A 20,443-nucleotide genomic window follows, 5' to 3' on the forward strand; every position below is an offset into this window, starting at 1 on the left:
TTGCTGCGTAAGTTGTTTAATAGATAATTGATGCACATGTTAAACCTGCATCATACAAAATTAATGAGATGATTACAATACTGTTAATAATTCTGAATTACCACGGTCATGAAAATGTCTATGAAAAAACAAAGACAGGATGTCAAGAGTAGCCTTGAGCACAAGTGCAAAAGCATTTCCTAAGACTTAGTCTTGTGCTTTCTCCTTGGGAGATTCCAGCTGTTCTGCACCCTGAACGCAGGCCTCCAGACTTGCTAGAGAGAGCAGCAGTCCTTGTGATTGGCACTCGCCTTTCTGTTTGGCTTAGAGGAATCTCTTTCTCCATGCTAATTACTTTGACAGTAGCTTTGGATAACTTAGAGGAGTCCCTGTCTGTATCACATTATACAAGGAGTTGTAAATTATATGATATTCTTCCATAGGTTTGTCAAGAAAATATTAAAATCTGACCTCTAAAGAAGCTGACCACTGAACATACCTTACACAGCCAAATATATTGCTACCAAAAGCTAGCTCATTTCAGCCATTAAAAGGTTTTGAGACCAGCTTGCTTGTTCCAGGTTAAAGGTACTACTGCTCATAACAGAACTGACTTGTGCTTTTGTGTGACTGACAAACCTTTGGTTGGTTTATAAGTCAAAGCCTCTGACAATGTTCATATTCTCCTTCGCTTAAAAAAAGTGACTATCCCTCCATTAATGCTATCTAGGACTTTATCTGTCCATCTGGAACATCTATTAAAAATTCTGTTGTCTGCTGGTTTGTTTGGGTTAAGGAATGTATCACAGATTCTACAGAGATTCTTCACTAAAAGACCAGCTGTGTCTTGGTTTTAAAGGCTACCATGACCTTTAGAGTGAGTAGACAAAAAGTCTTCCACCAAGTCGAGCTTTCACCGAACTTCTCTCTGCTGCTACTACAATTTCTTTCTGTGGAGATGCAGAACAAGGATTAGCAAAACACATCGGCATGAACAGCAAAGCCAAGTGGCACCTATACTGGATTTACCATGAAAGCTTTCAGCAAACTCCTAAGTAATTTAGATTTCAGACTGTTGCAAAGTGATCCCTCGGTTCAGGTGCTGACATCTTGAAATGGTTTTATCAGTTCAGAGAGTAACTTAAATGAAAACCTAATCGACTATGAAAAGCACTTAAGACTTCTGCAAATGAGTAAGATACATGTGAGGTGTGGGCTACTATATGCAAGTGAAGTAAAAAGATACTATGATGCAACAACTATTTTTTCTCACCTTTCTTCCAGATTTCACAGTAATTACAGAACTCCCAAATCTTGATAGTTCCTGTAAAATAACATTGTTTTTAGAATTATGCTAATTGTTTTAAGTGTTATATTTTTAAAAGTTAATAGTTTGTTTCTCTCAGCAGTTTGCTTTCTGGTTACTTACCTCAGGAGATATCAGGACATACTGTGCCTGAAGAAAGGGGAAAAAAGAGAAAGTCAGTGGAAAGAACCACACTAGGAAAATAGAAGACTGGTGCAATAACCCTGGCTGCTAAGCAGCAAAGTAATTCAAGAACAGGAAGAGCCAAATCACACAGATTCAGAAACATAAACATTCAGTTTTCTGAAATCAAAGTGAAATGCATGAGATACTTGTAGTTGATGTATTTGATTAGCTGTTGTTACGACCTGTGCTGATCTCACTGCTATGTTTTCTTACCCAGTCCTCAGGACAGGGAGATGACCATGATTTGCAGTGACCTGTCACATTCCCTGAGGCTGTCTGGTTTCCATTGTAAATGTAAACACGGCCAGCAGCACTCCCAAACAGAACTGAGATATCCTTAGTTCGCAGCGGGGATGTCACGATCATTTCATCTGAAAATAATGCATGATTGACATAATACATCAGAAGCGGAACAATGCTGAACCAAAACACAGAAAGAGATGCCATTGCCATACCTCTAGATGCCACAATCCCTGTTAATGATGACAGTTAAAATGTTTCAATTTCTGACTGTTAGAAGCACAAATAATGGAAACAGGAAAGCATAACTGCTGAGTAACATCCAGGTCTAAAACAGATATTGTGACTGGAAGAAGGCCTAGCTGTCTGCATTTGTGATGGGATAAAAAAAAGAATGTCAGTTGAGGTCAGGTGTGGCTCTGGCATTCCTTTTGTCTCACTTATCACAACAGTTCATTATTTCAGATCAAAATCAACCTTTACTGGCAGAAGTTTATTTCCCCATCCCTTCTGCAGAAGACATCAAATCTGAAAGGCCCATCAAGAAATGTTTGTGCAACCAAAAAGCCTACTTAGTGATATGGCTAGTCTGACCCTCACACTTCACACAATAGGAAACTGTTTTGAAACACAGCCTGTGGATGGGAATTTGACAATAAAGCCCTAGGGACACACTGCTGGGTTTTGTCCTCCTTGCCCTCCCAGAAGAGATGCCTTTTGGTAAGGTGTGACCTGGATGCTACCGAGTGTATTTTGCCCTGGGCAATTACAATTGCACTTAGAGCTGTGCAGCGATTTCTGCAGTTAAGTTCCTATTGTAAATAATCTCTATATCTGTTGCAAGTGTAAATAAATCCTGTTGTAGGTGCATCTGATTGTTTAAATGAAACTAGACCTACAGCAAACTGGGCTGTTCAAGCAGCTGGTATTGGACCTATAATCACAGGAAAAGTGTGTTATTTGTGCATGCAACAGTCTCCTTTGAAGAGGACAGGGTCTGCAGCAAAACTGGACTGTTGGGTGTCAGACCTATAGCAATACATCCTAACTGGCATCCCTATGCAGAGGTAAGTCCAGCTGCACCTAGCCTCTGTGATCTCTGAGGACTTGGCTAGAATGCAAGGGGCTTCACTTCTAATTAAATTTACCCCTCAATTCACACAACACTGACTGAGTTGCTTGGGATTTTAGAGGTAACTCCCCACAAGGCACAATGGAATACTGGTACAAGCCAAATGAGGAAGCAAACTGCGCTTAGCACATGTATTAATATTTAGCTGACCAGTCTTCCTCTTGCCAGAAGAAAACATTTTAACTGTGACTTAGATTCATCAAGCTTTACCGAGTCCATCATTATCCAGGTCATTTAAGTATACACTTCCTCCAAAGCGAGAAAACCTCCTGTCCCCACTGAATGTGCTGAGCAGAGATGGCTTGGTGCTGTCTGTCAGATCATACACCAGGGCCAGACCAGCTTGATGCAGCACTGAGGATATAAGTGAAATCCTAGATAGGCTATCTGGAAAAAAAGGTTGAGCATCAGACACAGGAGTTCAATACCTGCAATATACTGAGAGCAAGTAATGCTGGCATTATGTAACACAGGCAAAAGTAGTATGAAACAAGATCTAATGTTATACGGCTTTACACTAATTCATATAGAAATAATCTCTTAACAATAGTTCCAGAGAAGCCTTCAAGTTAACTGTAAAGTTTTTTGTTTTGAGTTTCTCAATTCCTTGCTGCCTCTTGCCAGAGCATGAACAAAATACTGTTTTGTTTTAATGCCAGGAAATAACGTAGCAAATCTTTACTACATAAAAAACCATAAAGTAGTAATGCTACTAAGCTAATTTTAGGGAAGGGGAAAAAAAACAACTACATTGAAGCAGAGGCACAGTAGAGAGGACACATAAGACATTACAGTGATCATTTCTAATTTCCATTAATTATGTGGCAATTTAAAGGTGCTTTTCTAACCTTTAATTTTGTATCTGTCCTCTGGTTGTACAGGAAAGAAGGTCCCAAAGCAGAAACGGTTTCCAGTTCAGTACGTACCTGTAGTAGGTGCACCCACAACCAAAACTGTCCTCGTGGTCCCAGCCACAGACATGACGCCACTGGCCAGAGACAAGCCCATTCTGCCCAGCGCCTGTTAGATTTTTAAGACACCTATGTAATTTCTATAGAATGGCACTTCAAAATCATTCCTGAGATCCCACAGTACAGAAAGAGCCCCTACCTTGTCCCCAGCTACTGCAAACCAGTGCTCTGTGCTTGGTGGGTTATACCCATACACCTTCCCCACGCTCTGGCTGACATCTGATGAGGCGAGCTTGCAGCTTGGACTACAATGCAAGATATGTTTGTATGTAACAAGGTTATTTTCATGCATTCAGCTAGGATTGCTCCTCTTGAAATACTTTCCCTTTTAGCTTGGAATAATAGTGGCTGCCCAGTTCTAGAAATCTATTTCAGGAATTCCCATCCATGCTTGTAGTTAGTTACACAGTGTTTAGAGCACAGACTTGGTCTGTCTATCCACTTCTCTATCACCCATTTTTGTGTTTAGTTTGCTTTAAAAAATGTTATCTCAAAGTAAGTGCTAACTTCAGTATTACATGCAATTATCTGTCAGCATTTTTGTGCTCTCTTTCCCTATCCCCAAGAAAACCCAAGAAATTCTTGAGTGTTTCTTAAGAACAAAGACCCCTCTCCACAATGAAGGGTGAAGGCTTAAAAATAGAAATTTAACAGAAATATGCCAAGCAGGACAAAGAGGAAACTTCCTGAAAACTCAGAAGTCTACTCTATTACCAATCTTAAGCATTGAAGTAAGGCAGAATGGAGAAGGGAGCAACATACCCAGTACAATTCTTCCAGGTTGGGCTACCAATCAGCAGTAAGGTTATGTTCTCCAGCTGGCAGCTGGCAAGTGAAAATCCAAACCAAGCATAGTTCTCTTCTCCCTTCACTATCCAGTTGGCATCCTGTACTGACAGAAGTCCTGACAAACCAGAAAAATATAAATCAAATCTTGGTGTAGCCTGGCATAGAAACAATCAAAAAATGTATTAGCAGTCCTCCACTGACTCATCCTTTCTGTAAGTGAAGTCACACCATCCATGATATGTTATCTGCTGAATTTGTTTGCTCAGTCTGCAGCTCTGCTGGCTGGTGAAAGCCTTTAACACAGCCTGCTTCTATACCCTGCACTAGTCTATAAATGAAAGCTATCAGTCAAGTCTGCCCTAGACTAGTGATTCCTTATAGAGACAGGGCAACATTGAAACTGTTCATCAGAACTTGTAATTCATCAAGGGTGATGGAAGGGAGAGGTTCAAAAATTCTGCCCTTAATTGATGTAATTCATTCTGTGTTTTGGTTTTGCAAAAATATCAGTCAGCACTGTTTGGAAAATTGTCTTCCTTGTTGTTTCCAATTCTATGTGGACCAAGCTACAGTGGATTGCTTTCAAGGGTCTGTCTTTACACTTATTCTGTTAAAGACTTTCATAAATTATTTGGAGAAGGCAACAATATGCTCTTTCATGAAGCTGGTAGATGATAGGAGATAGGGGATACTATCACTTGCAGGCAGGGCTACTCTTCAGAAGGACTCAGCAGGCTGGCAGTGAGGACAAATGCAAAGGAAAGGAGATGCCCTTGCAGTAACACAGGCTGGGAATAAGCCATGTGGAAAAGGCCCTGAAAATCCTGGTGGGCAAAATGCTGAGCATGAGGCTCTGACAGCAGAGATGAACAACAACATCATCCAAGCATAAGCATGGCAAAGAGACAGAGAAGCAATCGTTCCCTCTTTACTTCTTGCTAGACCACACCCATAATACATTGTCTAATTTTAGATCACTCAAAACAGGAAAGACATGGACAAACAGGAGCAAATTTTGTAGATGGTTGGGTGCTGGAGCACTTTGCACTGTGAGCAAAGACTGAGGAACCAGGACTTAACCTGGAGAAGAGGTTTTTAGAGGACCTAACAGCAGCCTGGCAGTACTGGCTACTCCCAGTGGTCTGGAGCACTCAAAGCCTTTTATGCCTCTGACTTCACTAGGCATAGTGGGAGGACAACAGATAAGCACAATCTGAAACAAGAGAGGTTCATACTGGCTATAATAAGAAGTGAAACAGCTGCCCAGAGTGCATGCACAGTCTCTATCACTGGAGGTTTATACAGCTTGATTGGATTCTGAGCAATCTGGTCTGACTTCACAGATACCCTCTTATTAAGTAGGAATTTAGTCTAGATGCCTCTTGCCATCTCTTTGAACCTGAATTGTGATTAATTAGGAACAAACAAACAGTCACATAAAATATGAGTTAATCTACTCAATAAATATACCTTGGTCACTCCTGTTGTAATAGGAGTAAAATGCAACCACAAACCCTCTCTGCTGCCCACCACCAGGTGCATATGGAGAGCCCACAACCAGATCAGCATTTCCATCTCCATCAACATCAGCTGCCAGCAGGGACCAGCCAAGGTTACAGTAGGAGTACTGCAATAAAAAAATCAGTTTAAACCTGAAATAGAACTGTAACCATCAATTATGTAACAAAACAGAGCAATTTACTTCTAAAGAACTAACTTCATCTGTTTCTGACCAAAGTGCCCTCCCACTCCCTGGCTTCAGTTTTGTCTCCTTTGTTTCTCTGGAAGTCTGTACATCTTTCTGTTCACCCTGCTGCTTCCTCTGCACTGGAGTACAAATAACTTTCCCATTTATGACCAGCCTAGACAAGCACCTTCTTATACCATCCCCATCAGTCTAAACTCTATCTTAATGTTCTTTTTCCTTAAGCCCATTCTCCTTTCTCTCACCTTCTGCTTGTGTAGCTCTGTATTAGTCTGATCAGTAATACCTGACAAGTTATGGTAACATTCGGTTGAGATGCCAAGCCTCTTCCCACAGTGCCAAAATAGACATACACAGCACCCTAAACAGCAGGAAAAACAAACAAAGCATGAAGGCATCTGCATGTCAGCACCAAGTATGAAGCCCAAAACGAAGCACGAGAGAAACAGCTCTACAAAGGCTATTAACACAATGGCCTTTTTCTATTGGAGCCTTCCCATAATACTGTCTCTTCTATCCCAACGAATACCAGTGCTGTAAGGGGTACTGCTATAAGCAGGGAATGAACTGGAGAAGCCTATTTTCATCATACTGTGGATAAGGAGCAAGGATAGCACACTGTATATTTGCATTTGTTATACACACATTCAGGTGGCTCACCATTATAAAATGTTCTGCTTAAGGCAGAGGCATGCAGTGGCAGGCACAACACATGCATGCAACTTCACAAGCTAGTAGGTCTACATCAAAGCATTTAAATTCCTATTTAGCCAGCTAAATTGGCATCTGAAATTCTGAAGAATTTTAAGGCTAATATATGAGGTTTAAAGAAAACCATTTTGCTTCCCAGCAGAGGCTGAAAATATTCAGGAATCATTACATGGTCTTATTCTGTTAGGAAGGAAAAACACCCAACAAGCCCATGTGTATGGCTTACTTTGTACGTAAGAAACTGAGATCCCACAGAAGGTGCTCCAACTGCCAGATCTGGTACTCCATCCTCATTGAAGTCAAGGACTGCCAAGGCAGAACCAAATCTTCCTGAAGGCTAAAAGGAAAAAAGAGATTACTCTTATAAAAATAAGAGATGTTTTCAGGACAAAAACATGATGCCCATTTTCAGGCAAAAAGTATTTCAAGTGACAAACATCTGACTTGATCCCTCACCTGATGACCCTGTAGTACTTGGTCAGCTTTCCCATCTAGATCCATGTCCTCTGGTGGCAAACCTGACTGGGTGCCATAGACCACATACACTTGTCCTATCTGAACATGGCCCAGTGTGCTGTACCCTGGTGCTCCAACTACCAGATCTTCGTATCCATCCTGGTTTAGGTCAGCTGAGATCATTGCCCTGTACAGCAAGGGAGTCAACAAAATCATAACATTAGCTTCTAAACTACCACAACTCTAGCAGAAAATGAATACTTATACTTCTTTCAGGTAAGCCAACAACTATCTTTCCTCATCTACTTTTGTAAAAGTCTACACAGCATTTTTCCCATTATATATCTGATTTTTATTTTCTTGAATTAAATAAACACAGAGCCCTGAATATTCATCTTCCATTAATGCATCTGAGATCTCTAGGAACTGCTTTTTACTTACTGACACAAGGTACTCGAGAGCTATCAGAGCAAGTGGCATACAAAAGGGCTGCTTGCATATAACACAGACTACAAAAGAGTAAATTACCCTTTTCTGTGAACCTTTGATTTAATCGATGTATTTGTAAGCAAAGGGATCATAGGTCTCAGTAACATGTTATGGTGGTTTCACCCTGATTGGGGGCCAGATGAACACCAAAGTCACTCTATCACTTCCCTTCATAGACAAACAGGTGAGAGTAAAAATGTAACAAGAAGCCCCTGGGTCAAGATAAGGAGCAGTTTAATAAAGAAAGAGACAGCCAAGGCAGCACACAGAAGCAAAAAGCAAACAAAAAATATTTGTCTACTTCCCATCAGCAGATGATGTCCAGCTGCTTCCTGGGATGCAGGGCTTCAATACATGTAGCTGTTGCTCCAGAGGACAAACCTCATCAACAAATGCCCCCCACTCCCTTCTTTCCCTTAGCTTTTATATCTGAGCTGAAGTCATATGGTATAGAATACCACTTTGATCAGTTTGGGACAGCTGGCCTGGCTGCGTCCCCTACCAAGATCTTGCCCACCTGTCAGCCTGGGTTGTGGGATCAGATGATGGAAAAGCAGAGCTTTGCTACTGTGCAAAGGAGCCAAAACACTGGTGTGTTATAAACACTCTTACAGCTACAAAACCCAGCACTGTGAAAGATGCTATGGGGAGACTAACATCTGAGCCAAATCAAATACACGCTAGAATTTAGAGAGAGGACGTGGAGGGAAAAGAACTAACTACTGTTTATTTGGATGGTGTGAAGTGAACTCAAGAACTAAGTCTTCAAACTTTGAGTCAAAAGAAGTAAAGCAAAGTAAACTGCAATGCAAATTTATTTTATCATTTATCCCTGTTGCAAGTCAAGCTAGAACCTCTCTGTCAAGCAGAGAGAATATGCCTCTGTGTTCTGATTCTATCTTTGAACTACCTATTAGTCTTAGAGTGTTGTAGTCCTATGGGTTAACTCATTGTTCTGAAAAGACAGTAACAACTGGACTTAATGACTTTAAATGTCTTTTCCAACCTAATCAATTCTGTGATTCCATAATACAAGCCATTCAGCCAGATTTGTACCACTAATTGGTTTGGACTGTCATGTTTAAAGAGCATCCAAAGAATAAACATTAATCTTTTGGTGAGTACTCAACATTTTCAGAAATTCATGAGGGAGATGGGAGGAAAAAAAATTACCAACCATCCAAGTCTAGCATAGGGTGAAGTCAGAAAATATGAAGCTACAGGCTTGGAGATGTGCTTAGAAGATTCCTGATGTGTAGCTGCTAACGCTCCCCAGACTTTGGATGCAAAAGCCTGGTTTATCAAATGGAGTGAATTCTGGAACAGAGACACAGGAATGGTTAAAACACAGGCTGAAACTTCAGAACATTATGGAGTACCTCAGAAACCAAGTTGTCAGCAGTGGAAATCACCACACTGATACAAGTGGACTCCTGAATCCAGGTCACAAGCATTTTAGAAGGAGATATATCTGTATGCTCTTAAAAAAAAACATTGCTAATTGTTCACCTGCTCTGCTTTGTTGGGACCTCTTAATCCCTTAATCCTTATTTTTTAATTCTTAGGATTCTGCAAAATGTAAAGTTATGTTTTGTCATTTTTGGCATTCCAAGATGTGTTCTAACTTCACTATACAATGAGCAAAGTGTAAAAAATTAAGTATTTATGATATGCATATAAATATATAGACCAACAATGGCACTGGAATCTCCACGAAATGAAGTCTGATGCTACTATTAACATCCAGAGACCCTGCTCCACCATGCAGCATTTCAGATGGAAACTGAAACAAATTCATACAGAGCTGAATTTTACCTGGCACATGTGCCACTTCTTACTTACTGCTGCCCAAGATTGTATGTTGAAGTGAACTCCTCTCTCTGTATAAGTTAGGTTCTTTTCAAGTGTTTTTGTAAGCACAGAAGTTTCATTCTTTCGATAGTCATGTTTTGATTGTCTGCTCCTGATAACACAAACAAGGCAGTAAAAACAATTAATACAACTGAATTAATGAGTTCATTATTTTACAACAAAGTTAGGAGAAGCAAATATATTGCATGCAATCAGGTTGTCATTTCTTCCATATGTAAATGCAGTTCTCAAGAGATACCAGTTTAAGATGTTTTCCCTTGAGATGTTTGCTAGAGGAATACATGTACTTGTGCTCCCTGCTGTTGAGTTCCATAGTTCTGTCCATAAATTAGGAGAGAACTGAGCTATGGTAAGCAGAAACATGAATCAGTAGTTTCATGATTAGCAGAACAAAGAGGGACAAACCAAATAGTGTGAAGACTTAGCACTTCGAATGCTAAGTATTCTTGTCCTTAGGCTGTAAAGATTGCAGTCAGGTTCTACAGAGCTTCCCTTAATGAAGTTCACATAGATTAAGAGAATCTCAAATTGACACACAAAAAGATAAACTGAAAGATCTCCAATTTCCATTAGCTCACTGTCTACATTAGTGGAAGACTCTCTTTTCATCAGTAAATCTCTGAACCTTCAGAGCTTCACTTACATGTGGCGTTCCTCATGCTCCCTTGTGCAGTTTATAAACAGAGGGTTCTCAGGCAGGAAGCAGCCACTTAAAAAACAGGCAAAATGCATGTTAGAGATTTTACTGCAGTGGAAGAGAAACTAAAAGTGCAACTTCTGTCCTTACTGATTGGTCTGTTAGAAGTCATCAGTTTCCTCAAGACATCCTACTTATTTAAAATCAGTATAATTTGTACAAATACCTCTGCTATTTGTTTTAATAACTTTACTTAGGTTCTGGATGAATTTCACATGTCATTATATAAGTCTTAAAGGAACCTTACTGTAACATGTCCTGATATTTCTATTAATCTAAATCACTTTTAATGAAAGTGCCATTGTGGAACAAAGAACACAACAGATTACATCCTATTGTATTTTAAATACAATTTCCTCAAACAACTGCAGTGTTATTTTCCATGTAACTGACTCAATTAATAGCCACTGTAGTTCTTATGAAGTTATTTACAATCAGGTTGTGCTTCTAACAGAGCAGTACAAGGTAGATCTTCTATGAAAACATGATGAGGCACTTAGTGCCATGGTCTAGTTGATTGGATAGGGCTGGGTGAGAGGTTGGACTGGATGATCTTGGAGGTCTCTTCCAACCTGGTTGATTCTATGATGATGATTCTATGATGATATTCTGAATACAAGCTTAGGCTTCCAACATTAGAAATATATATTCTTCCTCTTTCTAATGGTATTTGCCTTAAGTGTCTGAATGCAACATCCAACCTCCCCAAGGAAGGGACATCTTTGCTGGCTGATGATGGCAGCCAGAAGGTGCAGGCACAGCCACAGCTCAGACTGTCATGCCAGGCAGAAATTCAGGGCATGGCTAGGGTACATTTAAGCAGGCCCATGAGTATATCTTACAGAATGACCCAAATTTTCCCTGTTGCTGATGCTGGGCACTCCAGGGCTTTGCCTCAGGTAAGAAGCATGAACATGCAACCAGTATGAACTCAAGGCCTATATATTCCTGTGCACCTGGGTAAAGCATAGGCACAGAAATACCTTTGTCCAGCAACTCTTCTAGAAAAGAATCTGCTTTCAGAAGAACAATTAAAGGGGTTTTAGGACTTGATTACTGCATTTCACATCGCAGGAAACAGACATGCCATACCTGGTTCCCTCCTCTAGCATGTAGCTCGTCAGCTCAAAAATGTTGTTTGTCCAGAAAGCCATGTCATCCATTCCTCCCAGGAAATACTCATGGAACTTCTCCACCAGAAATGGAGATTTACGGGCATAGGTTGGGAAAAGCTAAGAGACAGGCCACACACTTAATGAGACAGACTGCCTTGCCTTTAATAGAGTACCTTCATCTTTAAATAGAAAACTGAAAACCAACCTTGGCAACAGCAAGCCTTTCTCCATGCCTGGAAAAAAAAGTCTTCAGAAGTAAATCTGTTATTAGTTATTTAAACAGTTATTTTCAACACTTCTCTGTGGTAAATACTACCTAGGCAAGTCGTTACACTTCTTGCTTGTCCTTAACGTACAATGTAAGAAGCATTAACACTACTGCTGCCCTTCATTTGGAGAGATTGAGTGTCTGTAAATGCTTTGTGACTACTGGCAATTAACTGAAATAAAGGATACAGCTAGCCTGCATATTCAAAAGCAGACACTGTCAGATATCAAGCCTCCTTTGACTTACTCTTAGACTTGAAAGGCTCTATATGAAGTGTAGGTAAGCTATTTACCTACACACACCATTCCCTCAGTATGTGAAAACCTTATTGCCAACAAGCCATAATGCAATGGTAACTGAAGACACAGTTGTTCTCAAACAAGCATCAACATATTAAATGCACAAGTGATGATAAAGATGCTGAGTTTGTGATGTAATAATGAACTTAACAGTCAATAAGCAGTGCAAAGCTGCATCCCAGCCATTAAAAAAACCTAAGGTGTTCTATGGCTCTGGGGGCTAGTAGGGAGTCTACACTGCTGGCCTCGATGCATAAGGCATTTCCAATAGGATTATCATAGCTTTCCTACATATGTTTCACTTACAAAAGTCCAGACAAAGCTATTCAACTTACAGTTCAAGAAACAGCAAGTAAGTACAGTCAGTAATTGTGCTTTCAGTTATGACCTCTCTTTTATAAAATTCCTTGTAGATGGCTGCTAGGTCTTTGACAGGAACATACCTAAAAACAAGACGAAGGAATTTTAACAAGAGATTTTCCACATCACCTGATGGAAGAGTAAAGTTGCTGTAATAATAGCCCACTTTAAAATATTCTACATTTCAAAAGACTACAGAAGGTCATGTAGATTCATGAAGGACAGGAAGAGCTCGATTGCAGCTGCAGTTCCTCTGCAGATCACTCTCCTCTTTTTTAGGTTCAAAATCAGAAACCTGCAGAACCATCCCTCTATACCTACTGCTTTGCAGTTTCTGTACTCTCCACACTGGTTCCCTGGCTTGATGATCACATGATTTTGGAGGATGTACTCCAGCTCTCCACTGTGCCAAATCTATTCCTAGCCAAAGAGCTATTTAATGGAGCTTTATTAATGAACTGCACCATCTACACCTAGATGAACCACATCCTACTGAAACAAAATGACTCCATTGAGGTACTTTATAAGCAGAAAAAAGGCATGTGAATTTCTCAGTTAAAAACTGAGAGAAAAAAATTGTGTACATTTAAAATTCCTTTTTATGCTATCAAAACCTATCTGAATTCCACAGCATCTATAAACACTCTCAACTTCCAAAATTTTATATGGAAATCTAAGTGAGATAAACTGACTTATTTAACTGATAGCTGGAACATTCCATCAACCCTTTTTCACTGATTATTTTATATAATTAATTATAAGTCATAGATGAAAAACTAAAGGGAGAGAATTAAAGACTTTTACATATAGCAAAGGAAAACTAATTTTTTTATGTCAAGGAATGGAAAATATACATATAAGGAATACCAAACTCAGAAATGTTCCAGGTGTGTCCTTTGAAAGAAAGGAGGACAGCATCATGTTAAAAACACAACAAGTATGTAGAGCAAGAAGAAATAATTATTACAGAAGGTAACCTTATTAACTTACCAACTTGATGCCAGATAACTGAAGTCTAGCTCAAACTGACTCAGTACATCTCCTCCTGTGGATGGGTGAATTAAAACAAGAAAAACAAACCCCACAAAGGCCAAGAAATCAAATCAGTTAAGTATCTATCATGGGTAGCAGAGTGGATGAAGCTATGTATGGCCATGCCATCCATAGAAGACCCTCCAGCTACATATGTAGAATACCTATGTAGGATACATGCATATGTAAGAATATATAAATGGAACATTTAAAATCACAATAGTGACTCCACCTAAATTTTAGCATCCTTTCAGCCTATGTTTTCTGCCCATATGCCCTATCACATCACCTGAAACTTGGATAATGAGAGGAGTTTGTTTGGCAGGGCTTTGCAGGCTATGGAGGAGAGTGAGAATACAGTATTCATGATTCATTCTTGGCTCTGGCATTGCACAGGTAAGAACCAGAATCACCCACAGTCATTTTGAAGGGGTTGTTCAAATAAAAGGATCTACAATCAGCAAACAGAAACATTACCAAAATCACCAGCTTTGTGAGCTTCTGAGTATGAACCACGAAAATCAATCTGGAGAAAAACAAGAGGAGTGTCCCTTTATTTCACTCATCCTTCTCTCAGGGATCTGAGCAGAAACAATAAAGTCCTCAGGTTTGACCAGCTTTGCTCTTACGGAGCTTGTGATAGTATGTCTCTGAAAATCTTCATTAAACAAGGCTCCAGCTTTTCTCTTTCCTCCCCACCAGAGTCCAAAGCCCAGCTATGAATTCCACTATATCCAGCTATGTCAATAAATAAAATAATACAGGCTTACTTCTCCCATGGCCTTTAAAAATCCTTGGTCGATGCCCAGGCTATGCCAGCTAACATCTGCCACCATATGAGAGGCAATTCCAAACAGGAAAGCCACCAGCTTCTCTGTAGCCTGCACAACAACAATCCACATGTAGTCATGTCAGTAATTTTACTCCTGGCTTTAGGAAGAGGTGAGCATTTTACATTATGTGAGAACATAGATGAGAAACTTATAATCTAAGAAATTAGCATGATGAAGTGTTGGCCACTCATTCCTCGATGCTGGAGTCACTTTTTGTGACTTTAAGCAAATCATACTGTTCAAGGCCACAAAACTACAGGGTTGATGTCAGGACAGCTTGTGTACTTGAAGGTAGATGTGAAGTGGTTTTTGAGACTGGGGAAAAAACACTTTTCACAGTATCACAGTATCACAGTATCACCAAGGTTGGAAGAGACCTCACAGATCATCAAGTCCAACCCTTTACCACAGAGCTCAAGGCTAGACCATGGCACCAAGTGCCACGTCCAATCCTGCCTTGAACAGCTCCAGGGACGGCGACTCCACCACCTCTCTGGGCAGCCCATTCCAGTGTCCAATGACTCTCTCAGTGAAGCACTTTCTCCTCACCTCGAGCCTAAATTTCCCCTGGCGCAGCCTGAGGCTGTGTCCTCTTTTCATTTTCACTTTTCACCCCTCTGCCACCATGGGTGAGGTGTGGGCACAGAGAGAAGAGAAAGACACTCCTGTGCAAGTCCTGTTCACTGTAGAAGCACCTGATTTTCATACCTGCCCAGCTATGAAATCACTCATTTTATTGCTACAAACAGAAAAATTCTCTGAATAAATTTATCAGCAATAGACATTTCACTTCTCCAGAAAAGACTTCACTGGGAGCAGCATGAGTGGCAGCAGCAAGCAGGGCCAGGGCCAGCAGCAAGTAGAAAGGGCAGCTCAGGAACAGCAGCCATGGCAGGTAGCAGAGATGGCAGCTCCTCAGGAGAAATGAGAGCTCCCAGCGATGAAGTGCCCCAGCAGATCCTCAGCATCCACGTGCACACACCACAGCACTGTGACTGCTTTTAAAACTTCACACTGCTGCTAAAAATAGCCATACCACTCCACTTAACAGTGCAATGCATGTCCAGTACCACTGCTAGGAAGTCTTCAGGGTCCTAAAGTCTCCAGGTGGACCCTAGGCGCAGGTGCTGGGGACTAAGGTTAGATTCCTTGTGTTGGCTCCACATGTAGCTCTGCCTGCGTGGCAGCCATAGGGACAAAACCTCCGTGGCTCAAACCCTTCTCCCAACAATGCTGAGAAAATCTACATGTATTTTTCAGTCTCTTACAATAGCTGATAGACATCATATGGAAACTAACTTTTTTGTCTGGCAAAGTGGAAAAGAGGATTTCAATGTTTCCTGTATCAGTAAAGATTTCAGTTTAAAAATGTGTATTTTTACTACACTTGCCCAAGAATTGGGGAATTGCAACAACAAGTGCAGGTGAAGGAAACAGTAGGAAGCAAAGTCAAAAGTAAAGGAATTTGTTTTACCTCTTCCCAAGGCTGAGGGTAATTCCTTTTGATGTACTGGATGCTTGTACTGAGAAATGGTGACCAGTGAGTGTCCTCAGACACATCATGGAATATTCCTATTGCAAAGAAATGATATCAATATTTATTATTTGAGGAGAGGAAAAGTTTTCTACATGAAAACATGGACTTTTGTTCAATTTCCTATGGTACAGATATCTTCTCATGTAAGTGGACTGCAAAATGAGGTGCCTTTTAAAATTATTTATACTGTCAAAAGACACAACAGATTTACCTCCTATGATTTTGGTTTGAAGCATCTGAAAATGTTGTGACTGATCCCTTTGTAGCTGGGAGTATGTATAAGGCAATGAAAAACTGATTCCCAAGTGGAGAGGTTCAAGAGAGATGACAGAGAAGCTGCTGACTAAACGAATGCATCAAACTGTACAGCAGAAAAGCTGATGAGCAATGGAGCCAGTCCAAAATACTATGCTTTGGGTCAGGTATTGATTTCCACAGGGCAAAGGAGGGGAATGTCATCATCACAATGATTTTCAACAGAATGGCAAACTTGCCAAGATACAGTCAGTGTAGGAGCATAAGGGCACAGGAAAGGAGGGAAAAATCAGGTTTTCCTTTGAAGTACCAATTAATACTCTCATTTGGATTTATCTAGAAAATCTTATGTGGGATCTAACAGTGACCTTGTCTAAAAATTTCTGTGTACCTATGTAAAGCTAAGGGCAAATTGATGCTGATGTGACAAGACCAAGTAGCACCATATTCAGGGAGAAGAAAGGTAGAGGATAGAGTGTTTGGATCATCAATACACTTGGAGGAAGAGAACATGTTTGCTCATGCAGAACTGCTAAACTGCAGAAGACTACAGTATATTAAATGCTGAAATTGAGACAGACCTTGTGGGTCACTCAGTCACCTGCTGGCCTCCTGACACTTTACAGTACAGCTGAAGGTGTTTTTGGCCACAGTTAATTTCTAATGACATAACTATTTCCATCCCAACTAAATTCTATAGGACTGTCAGGTTAAAATACAGTTGTTACAATACTGGGACCTACAAAGCTTTTCTTACCGCCTTTGCAAATTGGAGGGTAAAAGGCATCAGGGTAAGTGCTCCCAGCCTGAAATGCATCTTGGTGATTTAATAACAACTGGGAAAAGGATGGGGGAAAGAAGAATCGTTATTGTCCAGCATGAAAACATAGTTTACTGTCAATATTGAAGATAGAATTCAAACATACAGCAACATTCAACCATAACTTTGTTAAAATACATCATTTCAGTGTCATCATCCTCTCCATCACCTCACAAACCCTTTAAAGTGAAATTACACTAATCAGTATACACTGAAGGTCATTTCGGGAAGTAATTACATGATCTACCTTGGGTGCTGAAGTCACCTTCCAATTATGGTGAATCCACCTCCTCTCAGACTGGGACAAAGCCTAGGCCACTAACTTACATCCTCTGAATCACCTCATAGCTGCCTACTGCAGACAATGCTTCCCTTGAGTAACCTACTTTGATAAACGTTGTGTTGGCTTAATATTTGGACTCAACGATCTTCAAGGGCTCTTCCAACCAAAACAAAGCTATGATTCTGTAAGATGAAGTTACATAAAATGCTCTCTTTTACATTGTTTTTAACATAAAACACATGTGTTTTTTTTATGTCTTTAGGAAAACAGTCCACAGGCTCACAGTTCTGCTGGATGCAGTCCATGAAACAAAAACCTATTTGCATCAGAGATGAGTTAAATAATATATGTGGTGAACTAAACAAAGAACTTTGCTGTAATTTTGCTGTCCTTAAGGTTATTAAATCTTCTTTCCAAAAATCCTCTGCTGATTCTTCTAATACAACTACGCACGGAGGGTAGGACTTCAGAAGACGTAAAACATGCAAGAAACCACACAGAGTGTCCACACAGTATTGAAATTATTACATATTAGTAGTAGTATTCAGGAGTCAAATGGTTTTCAACAGAAAACATAAAAATACTGTCTAGGCACTATATTCATACACATATTACTGAGAATTAACAAAGGCAAGAAGACAGAAAAACAATCAGAAGAAAGATGAACACAATGAAGCAATAGTACATTTCCTACCTGTCTATAATTAACACTCCCTTCATATATGAAAAATTCCAGGGCTCTATGTGCTGAAAAAAAAGATAATTCAAGTATTGATTTACAGGAGCTGTGTTTTATTAGAAGCATCTATGCAGAATATGCAGCACTGTCAGAGCTAAGCAAGTGGCACAGGTACACAAAACACAAGTTCTCAAAAAATTCTTTGTGTTTTCACTCCTAAGGAGCTAATAAAGAAATGCTGCTTCTGTGGTACATCTGGGCACTGTGGTCTTATCAGTCTCTTTGTAATCCCCCAGTTCCCAAGCCAACCATGAAAGCTGGAATTGCAGAGAAGTCCAGAACCAAGCCACAGCAGTGAACTGACATGATCACATCCAGGAACACCAATCATAAAATTCTAGTTGTAAGAGACTTGTCTGAATCTTACTCGATTAAAAGTTTCACTGCTGCTCTTAGCACTGAAAGAGGTATCTTAGAAATCAACATGGATATTGAACAGTTTGATTAATTTTTAACATGTATGAAAACCAACAATGATCTAAACCCAAGAAGGTAAACAACACTATTCACTAAACAGACAGACATTTGTACTGCCTAAATATTTATTGAGCAAGCAGAAGGAGAGAATGAAACAAAGTGGCTCCACTTTCCTGTAATGAAGACTCCTTCTAATTATTGTTAGATCCCAGGGATGCTCTAGCAACACTATTCTAAAAATATCCAACACTGCATCTACAGTTTTTTGGTTGAAATTGTGTGCATGGGTTATCATTTTTCCTTCCCACAGGGAAGTTTTACTCCTGACTTGGAGCTATTTACAAACTGAGACTAATCAATACAAGCCTGACTTTGTTGAATTTGATTAGATCCTTATCTTTAAAAATTTACCTCCACTCTCATTCTGGAATAAGATCTGGACAAGACTGTCTGGGTTTGAACGACATTTCACTTTGAATTTCACTGATCTAAACCATCCTTATACAAATATGCTAAAGGTACCTTAAGGACCAATCTCACACCAAAACAGGAATAGCTTGAAAACAATAACAAAGAAAGGGGTAATACAGAGATTCATCCATTTCAACACAGACCTCTCTTGCCAGTGTGAGAGCATCTCAGTTTGGCAGTTTGCTTTTTCTGGCTCACATTTCCCCATACTTCTCTCATTACTCATATGGGCCCAGGTCCTATAAGTTGGCCTTTACAACGAAATTAGTGATGGATCCCCATAGTTTCACAAAGTCCCAGGGTGGGAGAGAGAAAAGTCTCCCCACTAAGACCTGCCTCCAGCAAGAAGCCACGGCAAGTAGGACACTGAACAGTTTTGCTGAGCACATTGAACATGATCAACATTTTGAACAGGCAGAGCTTTTCACTGTTTTAAAAGCACTTTCCTAAGTCTGTCCAGGATAGACTTCGGCACTGGTTTTGAGTCACGGGAGTTCCTTTCTACAGTTTGTTGCTTTGGTTGTGGGCTTTTCTGTTTTATCCCCCATGGAATAGTCAGTGTTTGGATTCAGCAGTGACTCTCAGTACTTTCCCATCATGGACTTCTATTTGTACATAAACAAAATCACTGATTTTAGCAGCGTAACAGCTGATCCCAGTTTAATGTCATTTTCAAACAAAAGGACAAAATTTGTGGTAAATTATGATCCAACAGTTCAGTGTACATGCTTTTCCTCAGACAACCAAGCTCTTTAAATTATACAAAAAGCAGGTTTTCTGCAATATGCTTCCTTGATTAGAAAAAACAAAAACCTAGTGCTTTGGGACTGATCCCTAAGCTGTTGTTCTGCATTGCAGACTTCTTGCAAACACACTCTGTTCTGCCAAAGCTGTCATTTCAAGTTTTCAGAAGTGTGTACTCAGTAATCAGAGCTTGCAAAGGTGTATGCACTTGACTAAGCCCAGGCAGCATGACTTCTTCAGATTGCCACGGGTTTCTTGACCTGCTCTTAAGAAAAGTGAATGTTTGCAGGGTGCTGACCAAGGCTACAACATTCAGAGAATGTAGTCTCAAACGCTGTAAATAACTTGTTAAAAGTGGCATGTATTCAGTACCTCAAGTCTGAGGTCACCTGAATAGAGACACCACAGTTTTACCGTTTGAGCAATGAATTTAGAAACAGAAGAATAAACAAATACAGCTGGCAATTTATTGTGAGTAAATGCCTCAGAAAAACCTCATGCTACTGATGAATGTTTGTGCAAGGATTAACCAGAAACCAGATTTTAAAAATAGAATCATAGAATCATAGAATCAACCAGGTTGGAAGAGACCTCCAAGATCATCCAGTCCAACCTATAATAGACCCAAACGAGAAATTCAAGCCAGAAATATTTCCCCTACATTCTTGGTGCTCTCCTTTACAAAACTAAGCTGTTCAGGCTACAGACAGCATATACAAGAAACATAAAGCAACATT

General features: G+C 40.0%; 1 protein-coding gene across 2 annotated transcripts in view; it reads right to left on the bottom strand.

Annotated features, from left to right (window-relative positions):
* Positions 1-20,443, bottom strand: part of GPLD1 (glycosylphosphatidylinositol specific phospholipase D1) — a 22,148-nt gene continuing 1,705 nt past the window's right edge. For both annotated transcript variants that reach the window (XM_064161075.1, XM_064161074.1), the window contains 24 exons: positions 18,030-18,082; positions 16,990-17,068; positions 15,915-16,012; positions 14,378-14,488; positions 14,085-14,133; positions 13,566-13,620; positions 12,551-12,658; positions 11,854-11,881; positions 11,626-11,765; positions 10,480-10,545; positions 9,807-9,927; positions 9,142-9,281; positions 7,476-7,662; positions 7,246-7,356; positions 6,595-6,669; positions 6,074-6,230; positions 4,577-4,718; positions 3,954-4,059; positions 3,770-3,863; positions 3,054-3,230; positions 1,685-1,842; positions 1,409-1,435; positions 1,253-1,303; positions 1-929 (listed from right to left, as the gene is read on the bottom strand). In XM_064161075.1, coding sequence (XP_064017145.1) covers positions 852-929; positions 1,253-1,303; positions 1,409-1,435; positions 1,685-1,842; positions 3,054-3,230; positions 3,770-3,863; positions 3,954-4,059; positions 4,577-4,718; positions 6,074-6,230; positions 6,595-6,669; positions 7,246-7,356; positions 7,476-7,662; positions 9,142-9,281; positions 9,807-9,927; positions 10,480-10,545; positions 11,626-11,765; positions 11,854-11,881; positions 12,551-12,658; positions 13,566-13,620; positions 14,085-14,133; positions 14,378-14,488; positions 15,915-16,012; positions 16,990-17,068; positions 18,030-18,082 — 2,411 coding nt within the window. In that variant the 3' untranslated portion in view covers positions 1-851. The remainder of the gene's footprint in view (positions 930-1,252; positions 1,304-1,408; positions 1,436-1,684; positions 1,843-3,053; positions 3,231-3,769; positions 3,864-3,953; positions 4,060-4,576; positions 4,719-6,073; positions 6,231-6,594; positions 6,670-7,245; positions 7,357-7,475; positions 7,663-9,141; positions 9,282-9,806; positions 9,928-10,479; positions 10,546-11,625; positions 11,766-11,853; positions 11,882-12,550; positions 12,659-13,565; positions 13,621-14,084; positions 14,134-14,377; positions 14,489-15,914; positions 16,013-16,989; positions 17,069-18,029; positions 18,083-20,443) is intronic.

The sequence above is a fragment of the Pogoniulus pusillus genome, chromosome 21 (genome assembly GCF_015220805.1).
Source record: "Pogoniulus pusillus isolate bPogPus1 chromosome 21, bPogPus1.pri, whole genome shotgun sequence".
NCBI classification, from domain to species: domain Eukaryota; kingdom Metazoa; phylum Chordata; class Aves; order Piciformes; family Lybiidae; genus Pogoniulus; species Pogoniulus pusillus.